Below are 18,918 nucleotides of genomic sequence, written 5' to 3' on the forward strand. Positions count from 1 at the left end.
CCAGCGTTACGCGTAGCTGTACATGTTTTTAGTGAGCTTCTCGAATTGACCTGGCCCTGGGGCTTCCCGACTTAAAGGACTCTTGTCTCGTCTTACCTCACATTGTGGCTTACAATGTGGCTGACCTGAGGCTATGAGAGGCAGACTCGTGCACACATCCTAACACACAACATTTTTCTCAAAGCAGTTTTTAGACATAAACCTCATGACTTATTTGTTTGCCTTTCTCATATGAATGTTGCAGCAGGAGAATGTCCGCCTTAGATGCCTTCTCACCAACAGGAACATTTCTGGAACCTTTAGCTGAGGGGCAGAGCATGCAGGAGGCAGGGCATGACATATTAATTCCGCTGCGGAAATCACATGTTTTTGTTTACAGCACATCAACTCCATCGTTGGCCTTCATCGCCAAAAGCTCTTGAATCTCATTGTCTTACCAACTTGAAATTATTGTTGGTGTCTTCTGTGTCTGGCACCTCTTTTTCCATGCTGAGATTTGTATTCTTCCAGTTTTAGCACAACCACTTGCTCACTGAATCTTCTGGACTTTTTCCAGGTTTATTGTCACATGGGCTCACTCTGACATTTTCTGGATATTTTATTTGGGGGCTGATAGTAAAAGTTCCAGAGCAACTGACTCACATTCACATTGTAACATACAGCCCCTCTGGAAGAATTTCAGGAAAATGTCTTGACTTCAGTGCGTGTCCTAAAGCAGCTTACCCCCCACACACGCACAAGCACACAAGCACACACACAAGCACAGAAGTGACAACATAAAATGTTCATCTTGTCACCCTACATCATCAGAATACTATCACTTTCATTCACCGAAAAGCTTCCGTTTTCTGGTGTGAGATTGTGTATATACAAGGAATATAAGGGGACATACAGGGCAATGTGCGACTCTGCCAGCAGATTTAAGCAAAGCTCTCCTGATGCAGTTGTGTTCATTTGAGCATGACAGAAAAGAACGCACAGAGTGAAGAGTGTGTTTTCTTTAGGACACATGCGCTGTGCTCACCCTTCCCCCTCCAGACACTGTCTGCCTACAAGGCATTCCATTAAGAGTCTCACACTGAAATTGAGAGTTTGTGAAATCTCATTTATGTTTATCATGAATTAAAAATGGTATTGTTGGCAGCCAATCCTCTTACAGTAAGCAGTATTGGGAGACAGGCATGGCAGACTTATCTCACCCAACAGTGAGCCTATACAGACGAGGGTGGGTGGGTGTGTGTGTGTGTGTGTTGTATGAGGTGAGGGTGGGGATGGAGTCTGCCTCCATCTCCTCAGAAAGCACAGTTCAAATGTGACCTAAATAAAGGTGTTGCTCTGTCATATGAAAACAGTTCTGGTTTAGTTTTGTGTGTCTCGTCTAAGCAGAAAATTTGTCACAAACATAATACTCATCTTAACCGCAAAACCTGCTGTGGGATCTTGTGTGTTTGATAATTGGATAATGTTAAATCTTTTTTTTCTTTCTTCTGTCTACCTCTACACCCCCAACCCCCACAGGCTTCCACGCCGTACAGCCTGGAGTCTGAGTCTTTGGGGATGGAGTGTATGATCTCTGGAAGTGCCTCTCCAACGCTGGCAATCAACACTGTGACTAACAAGGTACTAGAGCCAGCCATCCAGCCTCCAGCTTCAACACACACCTGGCTACACGGCTGCACCCTGACCCCACCCACTTCTCTTACCACCTACAGCACTATTCCCCACAGAGAGAGGAGCACTCTAGTGGAGGGGAGATTCATGCACACACAAGCACACGCTCCTATTCCTAAAGCTTCTCTGCAATGCAACCCACACCAAAATACACAACTATCTGCACTGCAGCACCTTTTTTCCCTCCACAACAACAGGCAGCAGGCTCTTGTTATCTTCAGCACGGAAATATGATGCTCACACTGATACTTGGCGCTTTGCAACCCGGTAGACCTTATACAGCCCTGTGTACACATGTAATGGGATACTCCGCATTCTGCATGGGATGTCTGTATTGGCACCTATAGTGGAGGTTGACGCCCAGAGTCGTGTTTCTCTCTCTGTGACCACATTACGCTGCCGCACTACAGGTGACCACCCCTGCTGCTGCCTCTGTCTGCTCTCAGTGGGTTTTTTCTTTTTTTCTAATATGTGTAAAAGCTTGCACAACACAGAGCAAAGCTACAGGGACTGCTAGCTGTTAGCTTTGAGTGTGCCTCTCACTCTGAAATTTAAATAGGCTTTTTAACCTTAAGCTCTCATCCTCTGGGCCCGGTGGGGGCATCTCTCAGGAGTACTTTTAAAAAGCCTACAAGAGTCGCGTATTCATTTGCTGCAAGCGTTACAAAAAATGGTTTAATGTGAACAGGGGTGTTCATAGGAAAGAGGAGCTGGCGTGTGTACGTGCGAGAGAGACAGGGCCTCAAAAGTCTCAGCGTATGTAGTTGTGTGTTAAAACTTGTGTGTACATGTATGTGGAGAATGCTAAAGAGGCTCTCAGCTTGTTTTGATGAGAGTGTCACTGACAGCTAGGGGCTGTTTCTACAGGGAACGTACAGTTTGTCACGTTTCTGTAGCAAACAGATTCATGGGCCCGAGTGCAGAGGAAAATGACCCTTTTCCTCTCTGATTGCTCCGAAAAGGCACTTGCCAGCACAGCACCAGTCTCCAGGCATAACGTAAAGAGCTAATCCAGTCAAAGAACTCATATCAGCAACATCAGGCAAACATTAAAACAGCTTAAAAGACGACTACTGTTTGATTACAGGAGCAGATGACAGGACATTTTTTTGGTGGCTTGATTGTGATGAAAACTGTCTTAAAGTGAACAGAAGACAAAGTAGAATAGCAACAGATCTCCTCGGAGAGAGCTTGTTTCTCACTGTCTTACACTGTAAACACACGGCTGGCCACGCCTCTTTCGGTGCAGTGTGCCAAGCCACAGGAATTCCCTCTCTCTGTTTTTCTCTCTCTCCCTTTCTATTCCAGTCTCTCTCCCTCATTCCCGCCTTCTCATATAGACCAATGGGAGACGCTGGTGGGGACGACTACTGAACCAGCAAGAATCTCCTCTCTGTCTCTCTTCTTGTTGGACATTCCTCGCAAGATTGCCCTACGCGCCTTTCTCACATAGACTCAGACTTTTCACTCCCGCCCCCCCCAAAGGTTGTGTTCTGAGGCGGCCCCTTAACATTGGTGTGGATGTGATGAAACTCTGGCACTGAAGTGTGATGCTGAAGGGAAAGAGGAGATTGTTGGAAGTGCGTTTGCTGATGAATAGTCAGGACTTTTTCTCCTCTTCCTCGCTCTCTCATATCCCTCGGTTCGGTCCTGCATGAGGGAATTGTGCGCAACGCTGGCTGGCATTGTTGGAGACACCTGGGCCAATCTTGCTTTGATTTCATAATCCATGTCTCATGCTCCAGATTAGGCCCCCATGTAAAAGACACCTCTGGCTTTTTTACTAAGAATAGATCTCTGACTCGCTCGCCTGCTAGTTAACACTGTACATATAGTATTAACTGTGGAGTCGCTCCTGCCTGTATGAGTATGCTTGCCTTTGTCCGTGTGTTTAGAACTGTATTTGTGTGTCATATGTTCGTGCATGCTTTTACATATGTGGGTTAGATGTGACCGGTTGTTCGTCTGTGACGGTGCGTGCTTGAGTGGGCGTCTTTACTCAGGGGACTGTGGGGTCTGCTTAACCCACAGAGCATTGAGGTTCATCACACTTTATTGGTGAGTAGAGTAAAAATAGAATGTGGTGAGCGACTTATGGCTAAGTTATGACTTCATTACACATAACATTTGTATTTCTATGGCACGCTGTTTTTGATTAGCATTGTAAGGCTGATTTTGTAGACGTGCCTAAGCCTTCAGTCTTAGCTGCTCATTGAGTTCCCCTTCACGCTAATGAACACTGGAGCCAAGCGTACACAGAGTGGAGGAAGGCTAGAGTTGCCTAATGAGCTTCTCTTACTACCCCCCTATCCTCCTCTCTTCCTTGAACAGTGTTGGCTGGAGTCAGCATTTGCACTCTGTTTCATTTCGTAAATCGTGGTATTTCTTTCTTATTCTCCCAGTGCAGGAGCCAAGCTCCATATTAAAAGCTTAATATGATCGGACGCTCTCTTTCTGCTTGTGTTCGCCCTGGATTCAAACCAGCATGTTAGTCAGCAGGCCAATCAGTCAAAGAGGGGCTGCCTGGGTTTCCTCGCCTCCTTGTGGCCCCTAGTAGCTCACTGCTGCTCGACAGAAGGACAAGAGGCTTCAGTCCGATGCTGCTGCTGCCGCTGAGAGGCAGCGTGCTGGGCAGGGTCGGGGCACTCTGCCTGCCTGGAGGCTGCTGCCACTGCTGTCTCATTGTGCTGAGCACAGAGCCCACTCTGTTCTGCTCACAGTGATGAGCAGAAGCCACCATGCTGCACTCAGTCACACATGCAAACACTCACACAGACACACCGGTCTCATATTGCCAGGCCCTCTTTCACTGCAACTCCATCAGTGCATTACAGCCATTCCTTTCTCACAATAAAAAACTCAACACATGGGCTATTCTCTCTGGGTTTCATTATATTAATTATCAGTATTGTTCTTCTTAATATCGTCTTAATTGTGTGATGGCACACTTTATTCGGGAAGGGTGGGAGGGGCAAGAGCGGGAGGGCTAAACCTTGTGAGACGATAATTAAGATTGTCGTCCTGAAGTGCTTCGGCTAGTTTCGCTGCTATATTGAAAGGTCAGCGTCTCGGCTGCACTGAAATCCTTTGTTAGCTGTCCCAAACGGATTTGCGCTTGGTGAGCAGATGTGGCTGACATCGCCGGTAGCGTGACCTTTAGTGATGGGAATGTCTCAGCTGTCTCCAGACCCCTTCACACGTTCAGCTGGAACCCCTTAGTGACTGTGGTGGGTGTTCAAGAGCACCCTCTGTCTCCCACACACATTGATGAAAAAGTGGGGAAAAAGTGCTCCGTTATCATGATTTGTCAGCAACACACACACACACACACACACACACACACACACACACACACACACACACACACACACACACACACACACAGAAATACACACATGCTCAAGCTTTACATTTCCATACTAAATTACATCTTATTATAAATTACAGCTATGGACCAACATAAGTTTCATACCTGTTCTTTCTGAGGAATGCTGACATGCTCTACAGTCAGCAGGACTGGAGATGACACTGGGAACGTTAATGTGCGCGTTTTGGTTGTGTTTCTGTGAGAGAAAAGCTAATGTGCATGCATGTGTTTCAGGTGGCATTGTACAACACAGACCAGGAGGGGAGCGACAGTCCAAGAAGCAGCCTTAACAACAGCCTGTCTGATCAGAGTCTGGCCTCTGTCAATCTCAACAGTGTGGGCAGTGTGCACAGCTATACACCGGTAAGACCAAGGACTTTTCTACACATGGACAATCTGCAGATGTTAAAAAAAATGGTCGAATTCGACATGCACAAATTGATATTAAAGAAAAGTCACCTAATGCAAAAGGACCTCAAGGACCTGAATTTTCTAATGCTATAATAAGACTGTAGTTATTAGAGTTTGTATAAAGTGTCTGCCCACCTTTTTGAGGACTTTGTCATAAGCTTGGCTGAATCATTGTTGACCAGTTGTAAGCAGTTCAAGGATGTCTCACTCAGGCAGGTGAAATCGGAATTACAGTAATAAAGACTGGACTAAATGAACGCAGTTTTATCACAACCATCTAAATTACAGACACTGGACCTGAGTTTAGCAGTGTTTATCAGCCGGTGGAAACAGGAGTGAAATGAACACTTTACATGCTGGTCAAGATTCAAAGCCTGACCCAAAAGAAACGCGTAGATGGCGGGGAATGACTTTAACAGAAGAGGTTAGAGAGCCAAGGCAGAAATAAGTACTTCTGTTTTGCCATTAACTGACTGTTGGCAATTATCTGTCATCCAATCGTTTACAGATTTCAATACAACAGACAGGGTTGAAACATTTTGCCGCTTGAAAGACATATATAATTTAATATAATCTGCATAACAATAGAAGTGATACCTTTTATCTGCCAGAGCAAGACAGAACCTTCGGGAACACCACAAAACAGAGACTCAGTGTCACAGAGAAACTCCTGTCAAACAGGTATTAAGAAAACCAATCCCAGTTATGCACTGCTACAAAGGTTCCTGTGCAGTATCTTGGATGCCAAATACATGGTGCCCCTGCTGTTCCTCAAAGGGAGAATCGAGTAGGATTGTGACATTCAGATTTATGTAGATGTTGCAGCTCATAACTGTGTCTTGGAGGGATATATCTATAACAGGATATTTATATAATTGTTGTATAACTGTTGTTTTTTTAGCACAAAGTGTGAAGGCCGAATGATAAATTCTCTTTTTATCCACATTTTTCAAGCTGTGGGGGAGCCATGGTCACTAATTGAATGAGAATGAAACACTGCCAGACTTATAAAGTGTACTGTATCACATATTTCATCCGATCAGAAAGCCTCAGGAGGCTCTCTTCAGAGGAGCCAGTGGTAGACAGCAATAGACCGAGGTTCAGGGTGGACATGCACTTGAGTACAACATCAGGAAGGGAGTTAAGGGAAACAGAGGAAAATGTGCACGTTCCTGGAAGCGAGACAAAGAGAAGCGCTTCCTCTGATGTCCTCCCACCAGAGATGCCCCCTCTTTGGTGTGGTCCTCCTGCATCCTAGAGTGCTCCCTGCTCCAGGCACTGGGCATCGATCGACTCAGCCTGATAGATGTGCGCTCTCTCTCTCTCTCTCTCTCTCTCCCTCTCTCGCACAGCCAAAGCAGCAGCTCACAGTAAACACTCCGGCTTTATTATCACCTCTTCACTCTTGCCCAAACCAGACTGCGAGCCATGCACTTCAGCGGCTTGCCCAAATCTTGAAAGAGAAGACGTTATGACCAAAAATTGGCCCTGACCTCTCTCGTAACTCAAGCCCACAGTGGACACGGGTCAGGGCCTGCTTTGTTTTGCATCACTGCCCTTGCTGTGATGAATCTTGTAGACAAACTTATTTCTGGCGAGAACGCCGCTTGCTGTCTCACACCCAGTGGCAGTGCATAACATTGACTGCCCACACAAATACATGGATAAAATGGCTGCTTATTTGTACAAGGTATTGCTATTGATTTTGATTTATATATATTTTGCTCGGCCACTTGAGTATTGACTTTGTGTCCATTCCAGTTGCTCTCTTAATGTTGTGTGAGCCGAGGTGGTAAGCACTGACCGAGATTGTTGCAGTTTGTGTAATTGTTCTTTACATATTGAGTGACTGACACCTCTTCAGGCAGAAACGTGCGTGCGTGCGTGCGTGCGTGCGCGCGCACGCGCGTGTGTGCGCGTGCGCGCAGAATGTACATATGTTCACATAAACCACCACTTTCATTAAATATTCTTGAGGTTTTCTGTTCCTGCTGTTCCATGACCAGATAAGCACAGCGAGTATCTTTGAAAAGTATGTGTATTATTAATGTCTATGTCTGAACTTCTCAGTGTTCCTAGTAGCACAACAGACCCTATAGTCTTTGGCGCAGATGTAGCCTGTGTTTTTTCATTTTTTTTTCACACAATCCTTTACAAATTTAACAGTAAACTTCTTTTTCTTGCACGCAGTATTGTTCCCTTTTTTTTTTAAATTGCAGCTTTCTTTATCTCTTTATCATCTCCCCAGGTGACCACTCACCCAGAGCCCGTGTCCCAGTCTCTGAGCCTCCAGCAGCCCCCACAGTACAACATGCCAGACAGGGACAAGCAGCTCCTGTTCTCTGAATTTGAAGATCTCAGTGCCTCCTTCCGCAGCCTTTACAAGTCTGTTTTTGAGCAGTCCTTCAGCCAACAAGGTTAGTGGCCTCACAGGAGCATCAAGTGGAAACCTAATGGAGAGGCCAAGCTTCACTTATCAAGAACAGGATGATTCTCAGAACAATTTTCCCAATGTGGGTTTGTTCTTAACAGCTGGGGCTATTGAGAGTCTTTAGCCACTAATTACCTTTAGTGAGAAGTGAACAGATTTTCAACAGGCTGACGAGCCTATAGAGCAACTCTACACTGAATATATTCATGGTCTTTTGCCAGAGCAGCATGGAAAAGGATGTGGAGGCCCTCTACGTCTAAGTACGTCATTTGGTGTCAGAGTGCGTCTCCACATGTGTCTAAATCAGGGCTGGGGAACCTTCTCCAATCAAGAGCCATTTCAACTTTTTACAACACCCTTTGTGGAACTCATATTTTGTGCATGTTTTCTTACTGTGCTTCGTTGGTGTACTTTTTATTGATGAAAGTAACTTTTTGTATCTGTGAAAGGTGCTAGAGAAATGCATTTTATTTACTTTGCATTAAATGCCATCTGTTGGGATGGCTGCGCCTGCTTCTCTTTGGCTCTCTCAGCTGGTTTTAGCCAAAAAAACGTTCTCAAACACATCCTCACCTTTCGTAGTTCCATGCATGGCTTGCAGAAATAGTAATTCCTTACACGTATCAAACTCTGCAGTGAGCCCATGTTTAAAAACGACTAATTGGCCGGTCTTTGTTATGGCTGTTGTTTCATCACAAGCCAGAGTGAAAAGGATCAAATATCTTGCGGTGTCCTTCACTGTTTTTTCCATATCTTGTGCCCAATCAGTAATCCACGCTAAGATGTTTCTTTAAGACAAACTGACAGTTTGGAAGAATTTTAATTTGTCCGGTTCTTACTGCTCTGCAGCTGCAACAAGGCTCCTTCACAAATTTTCCGTCAGAGTGAGGTTTCAGCTTCTTGACTATTAGCTCACAGCCAAACTTGCCTGATAACATTGTCTCTATAAAAGATCCTTGTTGGGCACCCAAACAAGATTTGGAAAACTTGATAACCGTCATAAGATTTTTAATCTATTAATCTTCTCGTCAGCCTTGCATGCCTCAAGGCTGGATGTTACCCACCACTGGTGTAGATGGACCACTTATGATTGGATCTCACGTCCCGGCTCTATAAGCAAATAAAAACACACACAATTTCTGTTTGCAAAGACCAAATGTGTTGAAAACGTTGCCCAAGAGGATAACGTTTGATGCACTTGAAATATACCGTATCTTTATGGGCTTTTCGAAACTTACAGACGTCATGGACAAAGAGAACAGGTGAGGACGTCAGTTGAGTAGGTGGTTCTTTAATGTGGACTGAGAAACATTCACTTACACAATGCTAAAATAATGTGGCCACCTGCCGTCCAGACAACCTCCAAATGTGATCTGAGCAATTGGATCTGAATGCGTCCTCAAAGCACCTCGGGTGCATTCACACTTCCACTTTTGATCGGATCAACCAAGACACATGTTAATGCCAGTTATGAACAAGGCTCGAGTTTTAACAGTTGTATCGTTAATTAACAATTAAAATGCCACCTGTGTTGCTTTATATCCTCAAATTACTTGAACGTTTTCTGTATGTTGTTATGTGTGAAACGTTTTCTCATGCAGGCTGTTGTTTCACTCGAGAGGTGAAAGAGGTTACAAGCAGCCCTGAGTCCTGAGTAAATCGGTTGGCTTTGAGCTCAATTTGTCATAATGATAGGGATCCTGTATGAGATACTACGTAGTGGTGGATAGAGCCCAGCTTTCCAAAAGCCTGTGAATCCCTGTAGAACCAAATGCATTTTTTTTCCTTGTAATCTGATTGACTGATAAACAAAGAGCACTTGACAAGCGGGTTATGAGCAAAGTAGACTGAGCTTTCTGTGTATAACCTACTTTCACAAACCAAATGCATTTCATGCTAATGTTTTCAAAGAGTTCCTCTCCTCTTATCTATCATCTATGTTTCATTAGTTGAAAGTTGTTACCTTTTTTTATGTGCATAAAAGTGAAATCTCTTAGTCAGACAAGCTCTAGCAATTAAAAAGCGTAAATAATCGAGCTAGAGGATTTCACACTCTGCCGCTGTAGACAGTGAGCTAATTCACTGGCTTTGATAATAGGTAATGAGCTCGCATTATTATTCTGGTGTTGCGTTAATTGCTTTCTGTATTTCCCTGGTTGGACAATGGGCTTTCTGTGCCGATAAGAGATGCACCTTTGTCACCCCTGCAGTGAGTGTTACGTGCCGATTGTGGAGGTGCGGGACTGGAGTCAGCTCTAAAAGCACTCCAGTGAAATAGGTTTACTGTGCCAAAGCTGTGAAGGACAGAGCCTCTTAAGACCACTCCCCACCACTCAGATGATTGCAGTGGGGTGTGCAGATGTTCATGCTCCAGTCATGTCTGTTAAAGAGCAACGCAGCAGCGCTATGGATTTGTCAAAGACGATCCAGAGCTGTGTGAGACGGCAGCTCGGGCACGTGGACCTCAGAGTCACAACTGGTGCTGAGTCATTCCCTGATACAACAAAATGGCAGCTGGTCTGTCTCAAGTGTAGAAGTACTTAAACACAGGAGGACCACATTCCATCATTGTAAGATGTTAAGATACATGACCTTAAGTAAGTGTTTTAACATTTGAAGACCCCGGCTCTCTTTGTGTTGAAAGTGCATTATACTAATTCACCTAAATCTGAAACCATGAGACTGGTATTTGTATTGGACTTAAAGTCTTTTCAGAAACCAGGGCTTCAACTAAACGTTTTCATCTTCAATTAATTTGTCAATTGTTTTATTCAGTGATTCTCAGAGCCCAAGGTGACGTCTGCAAATTGCTTTTTCTGTAAAATCCGTTTCACACATACATTCAATTTACAACAAAAGGAATCAGAGAAAAGAAGAAAATCCTTCCACCTGAGAACGTGTTGACATTTGTGCTTGATAAACATTGAGTCAAAAGAAAATTAGGCAAAAATGTTGATGATTGATAAGTTGTTTAAACGATTTTTCAAGCTGTTTGTTCTGGCTTCTATTTCTGGCTTTCTCTGTTAAACAGCTCTGTAAACTTTAAAAGTTACATTTCTAATTATTTTGGGGTTTTTTGGTTACACAGAACAAGATGTTTAAAGATGTCACCTTAGGCTTTTCAATCCATATGATAATAATCATGAGTTGCAGCAGTGGATTAATCATTTTTTGATCGACAATTTGTTTCAGCTTTGTGTTTGTGTGCTTTTGTTTCCCAGGTCTCATGGGATTACCGTCAGATTCATCCCAGCAGACCCACACCTCCTGCTCCTATCAACACTCCCCCAGTGGCACCATAAGTACACAGAACAACCTGTCAAACAACCAACCCAACAACCACCCCAACAGCCACTCCGCCAACAGTGGCCAGGTGCCCCTGTCCCATCCTGCCCAAGCCCACCCTGGCCACGGCTCGCCCCACGCGCCGCACCTCCCGCAGCACGGCGGCCCCCACAACCAACACAGCCAACACGCTCAGCACAGCCAACACAGTCAGCACCAACAGCACTCCCAGCACCCCCAGCACGCTGCTCATTCCCAGCACGGGCAGCACCCATCGCAACATCCGCCCCACGGCCAGCACCCGCAGCAGCACACGCCACACCCCTCCCAACACACGCAGCACAGCCAGCACCCTCCTCAACACGGGCAGCAGCATCAGAGCCTCTCCCACCAGCCCCATCCTACCCAGCAACAGCTGGCCTGCAACCCAGGTAAGACCCTCTGTCTGTCATCGTCTTGCCTTTGAACCACCGTCATTGTTTAGTTGTCTCCTCCTTTTTTCAATCAAAGACGACGTGTTCACGAGTGTCGGGCCTTATCTTTAACCATAAAGCGTTGAGAAATTGTTTTAGGTACATAACAGTAAATCATCTTCTGATTGATTATCTTTGCTTTTGTGAGAACAAAGCAATGTTGCATCCAGAGACTTTAGTGCCGATACAGAGTCGACTGACTCCTCCTAGTGGCCTTAGCGCAGTACTGCTCTGTTTAAAAGCCTGAATAACGGTTATATTTGGCATTACCGTCTTACTCATTTGGCACTAAAAGATTGCCTGCATGGCTTTGAAAATGTGACTACAGTGAAAATCCATCATCTGCATGCATCACCTAACCCATAGGTAATAACAATTACAGAATCAATCATTGTGTAGTTGTCCAATAATAATGTAATTAGGACTAAATCTGTATTTGTCCCACGAGTGAAGTTGATGTTGGAACAAAAATCACTTGTGCTTCACATCTTCCATCTTGTAATGTTAAACAGAGTAACAGTTTGAGTGTGTGTGTGTTTTACAGGTTTACTGTCTGACTGGTATCCAAATCTGGATGCACTGAAAGAAAGCTGCCGTATTGCTAGCAGCTACAACTGGGCTGATGTCGACCTTTCACCTTTCCAAGGTGCGATTTGGATGCTATGAACAGATCTCACTGCATTTACAAATACTAAACAAATACTAATGAAATAAACACAAGTTTGAGATGGTGATATTTGATTTTCTGTGTCAGATGTTTCTCCTGTGTTCTCGCATGATCAGAAGAAACAAACATTTGGAGCCAGGAGCTGATAGAACAGCGCTGGCCAAGCTTTTGATTGAGTCCTCAAGTGTTGACACTGTGGAGTTGATTATGAGTTTAATTAAACTGAGCTCTTCAATTAAATAACACTGCCTTCAAGTTTAATTACCAAAACACAGAGCTCAGCAGGTCAGTTTATCCAATTACAGTCTAGGATTGCAAGGTAGGATGTTTTTTAAGTATCACCCACTGAAGGTTACTGACATAATGAATATATATTGCAGCTAAGTCTTTGCTTCTTGTTAGAAAATTAATTTCTCATTTGCTAAATTTATATTCTCTGGACAGTCAACGGGTGCAGCTACATACATTTAACTGTCACAAAGGTATTTAAGTGCAGACTGATGCAGCTAGTTGTATTTTTAAATGTAAGTTGTTATGTTTTGTGCTCCTCAGGTTTAAGAGACAGTATGAGACAAGCTGAGTTGAACAACTGGTCCCTGGAACCCACCCAGATCGCAGACCTCTGCTCGTCCATCAATCAGTTTTTTGCCCGCACCGGTGTAATCCAGCCACAGGGGGCAGTGCAGCCTTCAGTTTGCCTCGGCTCCATGCACCCCAACAAACCCAGCCAGCACCTCAACACAGGTTTGTCAGCCAGTACACAAATGTACAAAATTATCTTTTTCTAATGCATCCTATGAATTTTATCTGCAGGTTCTCTTATTAGTGTGGTTTTAAATTAAGTTGTGTTCTGATTCCCTCCTCAGGAAATCTCTACATGGACTCCAGACAGAGCATGTCCATGATGGGTCCTCCAGGATACCCCCACATGCCCCCCATGAACAGCGCAGGACCCACAATGACAGGTGACATAAAGTTCCATCTATCTGTGGAAAAACATGATAACTTACAGCCATTCAGTTTCCCAATGTGATCAGTTTATATACAAAACCATCACATTGAGTTTCCCTGACCAAGAAAGCAGCTGGGTGGACCTAACTCTTCCTTCCCACTTTGTTTTTCTCCAGGACACCACGCACAGATGAACCAGCAGCACATGATACCTACCAGAAACTTCCAGATGCATCGTATGCCAGCCGACGACATCCAGGACGACTTTGATTGGGACTCCATTGTCTAGCCCCTAGACCTCCTTTTTTTTTTGCAAAGAATGGGGAGCAAGGAGAGGAGGAGGAGGCTGGAGGAAGAAGCCAGGCTGAGCTGAAAGGCCGCAGCAGGAGGAGGAGGAGAAAGAGGCCGTTGTGGGTGGGATGCAGAACATTTGATACGCTTTGGAGAAAGACAGACTTCAGAGTCCTGACATTTTTACAAAAGCAAAACATACATAGAAAATGTTAAACTTTGAAGACAATCATATATAGTCGGACATGTCAATGTGATTGCTTACATACTTGTCTAGAGGCAAGTAGAACACATTCATGTCTAAACCACATGCTCCTCAGCTCCTCAGCCAGCCCTCTCCCCGTCCCCAGCCAGCAGCCTTCCAAAGTCTGAACCCCTCCCCCCCGACTGACCCCCTGCTCCGTAACTGTTATGTGATTTGAGCGACGTGTTCAGCTTGTAATTCTTCTCGTGTTGACATTGGCCTCAGCTGTCTCTTGGATGAGTTTATCTCTCTTTTTTAGATTCTTTTTTGTTTTGCCTTGTCTTTTTTTAAAATTTGTTTTGAGGAAACACAGGCCGTCTCTGAGTAATGTAAAGGTGCTTGTTGGTCACTTTTTTGGGAGAAAGAGAAAGCCCCACTGTGGCTGAATCGGTGGTGAAAGTCAGGTTTACAATAACTGAGGTTTTGTACAGGGTGTTAAATGTTTAAGGCTTGATATTAAACAAACCAAGGGAGAGAGATAGTGAGAGAGAGATCACAGAGAGTGTTGTGATCTGTTTTCACAACCAACCAATGTGATCAGGCTCACTGCAGCAGACAGGTAATGGGATTACATTTTCTAAGTTTTCTGTGTCAAGCACATCAAGATGAGTGAACATGGTGAGTGTGAGTCGATTGTGATACCAGGGAAGTCAGACATTTTGTCTTTTTTAAAACTTCATTGAACTCAAAGGAACCGGATGTTAAGTTTCTCTGTGTCGTTTATATTTGCTCCACCAATCAGAAGCTGTCATAACATTAAAGTTTTAATGGTTAAAATCATCAGTTTTACACGAGAAGCCAATTGATCCTCAAACAAGCCAGCATCAGTCAATAACTATTAAAATGAGTCCAACCGACATTTGGACCGACAACTTTCATCCGGTCTCAGTTTATCGCAGATCGATCAGTATTGGCATATATGTCGGCCAATAAGTGAGAATAAAAAAAAACTAGCACAAAAATACCAAAAATGTCATAATCGACTCAGCAAATATAATCATAATTCTTGAATGAAAGACGGACTAGATTGATTGGTGGATTTTGTTAAACCATGTTAAGCTGCCCATCCTCTGCCTGTAGCTCTGTATACACTGAATCTTCTCATCTTAATTTTCCAATAAAAAGCCATTAATCATATTTCCCCCCCAAAAAAGTTTAAAACATCCATTTGTATCGAAATCCAATTATACTAAATTATAATAACAAAATAAGATCAGGTTGGCAATTTTTAGAGTAATTGTTTTAAGCCTCACTGACTTGAAACAGTTGAGAGACAAAAAGAAACCAATAGAAAGCTCACTGAAGCTCTTGTGGAAAACTAATGATCAGATGTAGAACTCGACTTTGATTTTCATCCAAAGTCACATTGTGTACGTCAAAAAGAGTTTGATGCTACCTTCAGTGTTATTTGAATTATGGATTTGAGTCTTTTTTTAAAAAACTCATTTGAGTTTGCTATTATACAATCATAACAGAATGAGAAATGTGATTCATACAGTACATGCAGTGTGTGTGTGTGTGTGTCAGTGTGTGTGAGCGTGTGAGCGTTTTGGTTTTATTGTAAAGTTAGGGCTATGATGCAATCATCTCTGTACTATCTATGAGCACAAAAGCAGATGCACACAGTGATTTAAAGACTAGATTAGAGATTTTGTGTTTTAATGAGAAGGGGTTTCTCAAGCACAGAACAGGGAGATCAGTGGTTGTGGAAACTTTTCCTCTGTGTCCTGTAACAAGTGACTCGTCAATCAGCCCGGAGCTGAATGTCTGAGACACAATGTTAGAAAACAAAAAGCCCTTTGCACACTCTTACTTTTTGTTGACCTTAACCGTTTTTAAAGATGCAAAGCACCTCCTGGTTCTAGTAGCAATTCACTCCCACAGTGAGACTATCTGACCCCTAGTGGCAAATATGGGGCATTGTCTACATTCGATGATGAGAAACTGCTGAGCTGTGTGTGTGGTGCTTTGCATCTATAACACTGTGTGTCCCTGTTTAAAGAAGTAACTAAATGCTTTCACCACTCACATGTAAATATGAAGCTACAGAAAGGAGACTGCTAGTGTCAGTGAATTTGTTACGTTTACACCTTTTTATACCTTTTGATATTGTGTATGAGTTATATTATGCCCAACACAAAATATAAATCATTGAATCTAAAGTATTCCTGCAGAGGCCTTCACACCTCTCAGGTCAGCCATCTGTGAAGCAGGATTTTGGTCAGGCATAGTAAAAGTCCTACACAATATTAAAGGTAATAAAAGGTCTGAATCAGGGTTTATTGCCAAGTAGGTTTGCACATACATTGAATTTGCTGTAGTTTGTATGTGCATAAGCATAAATATAACCCAAGGGAACAGTATAAAATCTGTGTAATATGAACGATGGATATGTACAATTTGACGTATGTACATATACAGGAAAGTTCAAGTTTCACAGTCAAGGTGTAAAGGCAACAAATTCACTAAGCTTAGCACAAAGTCTGGGAAATGAATGCTAGGCTAAGCTAAGCTTTCCACCATCAGTCTGTAGCTTCATATTTGCAGTACAGACATGAGTGTGTTTTCAGTAAGAAAGAAGGTAAATGAGGTTATTTCCCCAAAACTTTGACCTTAAGACAATTCATCTGCCAGGACTCTCGTAGTGACTGTTGTTTTAATATCTGGATGACAATCATGGATTTTTTTTAATGATATTGCATAATGTCTTTTGTTATTGTGAGAACAGGCACTTTTCAAGTCTCTGTTTTATTGGATATTACAGAACCATACGTTTCAACACAGAACCAGCCCGGTTTGACACTGTTGATCTCTCTTTTGAACCATGAAGTCATATTCTCTTCTTTCAATTGATACTGCCGTTCATTTTTATATTTTCAGCTAATGTTCTTTTTTGTTGTTGTTGTTTTTCTTACCAATCATTCACCCCCGCTTCCTCCACCTCACGTGGCCAATCCTCGCCTGTGGATCTCAACTACGAGTTTTTTTAAAGTTTTGTTCTACTGCCAGAATTTCATACCTAGTGTTCGGACATGATCCTTTAATCAGTTGACCCCAATCATGACTTTTTTTAAGGTGAGTGTGGATCAAAGGACTGCAACCGAAGACGGCAGTGGGGAAAAAAAGAGCAGCGGTGTGTATTTGTTTGGACTCTACGAGCTGAAATAAACCGTGAACATCCTGTGAGTCCTGGGTTGGCGGAAGGTGACGAGAGGTTCGGCTCTTCCAGGTGAAGACACGTGAACGTGGAGCTGCCATTTGAGCACATCAGCCCGAGGGAAGAAAAAAAACGGTTGCGGCTATTCAAAAAAAAAAAGGGGGAAAAAGGTGAAGACAATGACTGGATCACAATCACAATTTTACATTTGGTCTGTATGTGTGTGTGTGTGTGTGTGTGTGTTTGTGTGTGTTTGCTTGTGTGAGTTGAATTTCTTTTTTTCTAAAAGATGATTTAGGTTTTAAATACCGCTGGACATGTACCTGCCAGAGAGATTATTATTATTGCGGAAAAAAAAGATGAAAAGATGAAAAAAAAAAAAAAGCCTTGTTACAATATGGGAAAGAACTGCCAACAAGTACTGCTGATCGGGGCCTATTTTATTCAGTGCTGGTGTGTCGTGCTTGTATATATATGTCTTTTCAATCATCCCTTTTTTCCTCTTGGGGGTGGGGTCTGGAGACAGGGGGTGGGTCTTCTTCACAAAAGAGAGGAGGGAAAAGAATAGAGTATTTTGTTATCGTCCAATCAGAGGGTGACAGTATGTATATATCTATATTGTATATATGTGATGAAAATGCGTTGGCTTTTTGTGTGACACTACCTTTTACCTGTACTATGGTTCTACATTCAGTGTTTCAGTGTTGATAATATATATTTGGTTTGTGTTTTATTTTTTGTTTTGATTTTGTCTTTGTCATTTCTTGTATTTTTTTTCCTCCTATTTGTCCTTTTTTGTTTATTGCACGGTTTATTACTTTTGTTGTCCGATGAGGTGACACAGCTACTCTTTGTATTCGTTTAGTGCTGTAAAATAACTCAAGTGTTATTAGAATTGTCTATACCACCGCCCACCCCACCCCCCTTCCCCAATATGCATGAATGGCACTTAAAAGAAATAAAATATGGTAACTTCACTGTGGAATAATGTGCTGCTTGAGCTTCTTTCACCTGAGAACTTGTCTCGACAACAGAACCAGCAGACGCAGCGATTTTCCAAAAGCACAAAAAGGACTTATCAAGACTCGAAAGAGAAAACCTGACGTATCAAATGTCAAAGTGCAGATCCACCTTTTCCCACAACAGCTCATAACAGCGTTTTTGATTTGGTCCTCCTGCTTTTTTTAGCACCAACATCTTTCAAACTCCACAGCCAAAGTAAAACTATCTTTTCGTTCAGACTTGACATTGGACCGTTTTCGTCAAGAGAAGACGTTTAACTACTTTTTGAGAATTTGAGGAATGTATTTTGAATTAAAATGTCATTCATCAGCTACACCGCTTATCTTTGGAAGGTTGTGGGAGGCGGGAGCCAGTATCAGCTTTTCCAGCCGACATTGGACGAGAGGTGTCTTAATGTGTCTGCACTGTGATGAAGGCAACTGCTGCCAGTCCTGCTCACATTCACACCCACAGACTCCCCAAGTAACAGGAGCCAAAAATGGGAGAACATCCAAACTACAAACAGCCGCAATCGGCCCGCAGGTTTGAATCCCAGAATCTACTTGTGCAGCAGCAGTGTTGAACCACTGGCCCACTCAGTACAGATCCATGCAATAGAAAGACTTCAGCCATGGCCACTCTCTGCATGAAAATTCAATAAAAAATGAAATGAATAAAAGTTGTGCTTCACATGACAAGAAAAGAGAATTTAATGTGTAAAAAACAATAAATATAACATGTTGTAATGAACCATCTCATTTTCAAGAGGTTCCCTAAATAAAAACATGAAATAAAATAAAGGCAATAAATATATGGAAACTAAGAAACATTGACATGACGCATAAGAAAAATAATGATAAATATAGGGACAGGCGATAAAGCAATATCATTATTTATTGTAATATAATTTGAATTAGTAGCAATATGACTAAAGGTCGATGTATATACCAATATCATTCTCATACATT

At 42.9% G+C, this 18,918-nt stretch overlaps 1 protein-coding gene across 1 annotated transcript in view; it reads left to right on the forward strand.

Annotated features, from left to right (window-relative positions):
- foxj3 (forkhead box J3) overlaps positions 1-17,930 on the forward strand; it is an 81,847-nt gene extending 63,917 nt beyond the window's left edge. The window contains exons 5-12 of the mRNA XM_034585370.1: positions 1,519-1,620; positions 5,273-5,401; positions 7,698-7,866; positions 11,102-11,596; positions 12,183-12,284; positions 12,858-13,049; positions 13,172-13,270; positions 13,433-17,930. Of these exons, the coding sequence (XP_034441261.1) occupies positions 1,519-1,620; positions 5,273-5,401; positions 7,698-7,866; positions 11,102-11,596; positions 12,183-12,284; positions 12,858-13,049; positions 13,172-13,270; positions 13,433-13,545 (1,401 nt within the window). The 3' untranslated portion in view covers positions 13,546-17,930. The remainder of the gene's footprint in view (positions 1-1,518; positions 1,621-5,272; positions 5,402-7,697; positions 7,867-11,101; positions 11,597-12,182; positions 12,285-12,857; positions 13,050-13,171; positions 13,271-13,432) is intronic.
- The last annotated feature ends 988 nt before the right edge of the window (positions 17,931-18,918 follow it).

Source organism: Hippoglossus hippoglossus, chromosome 5, assembly GCF_009819705.1.
Source record: "Hippoglossus hippoglossus isolate fHipHip1 chromosome 5, fHipHip1.pri, whole genome shotgun sequence".
NCBI lineage: Eukaryota > Metazoa > Chordata > Actinopteri > Pleuronectiformes > Pleuronectidae > Hippoglossus > Hippoglossus hippoglossus.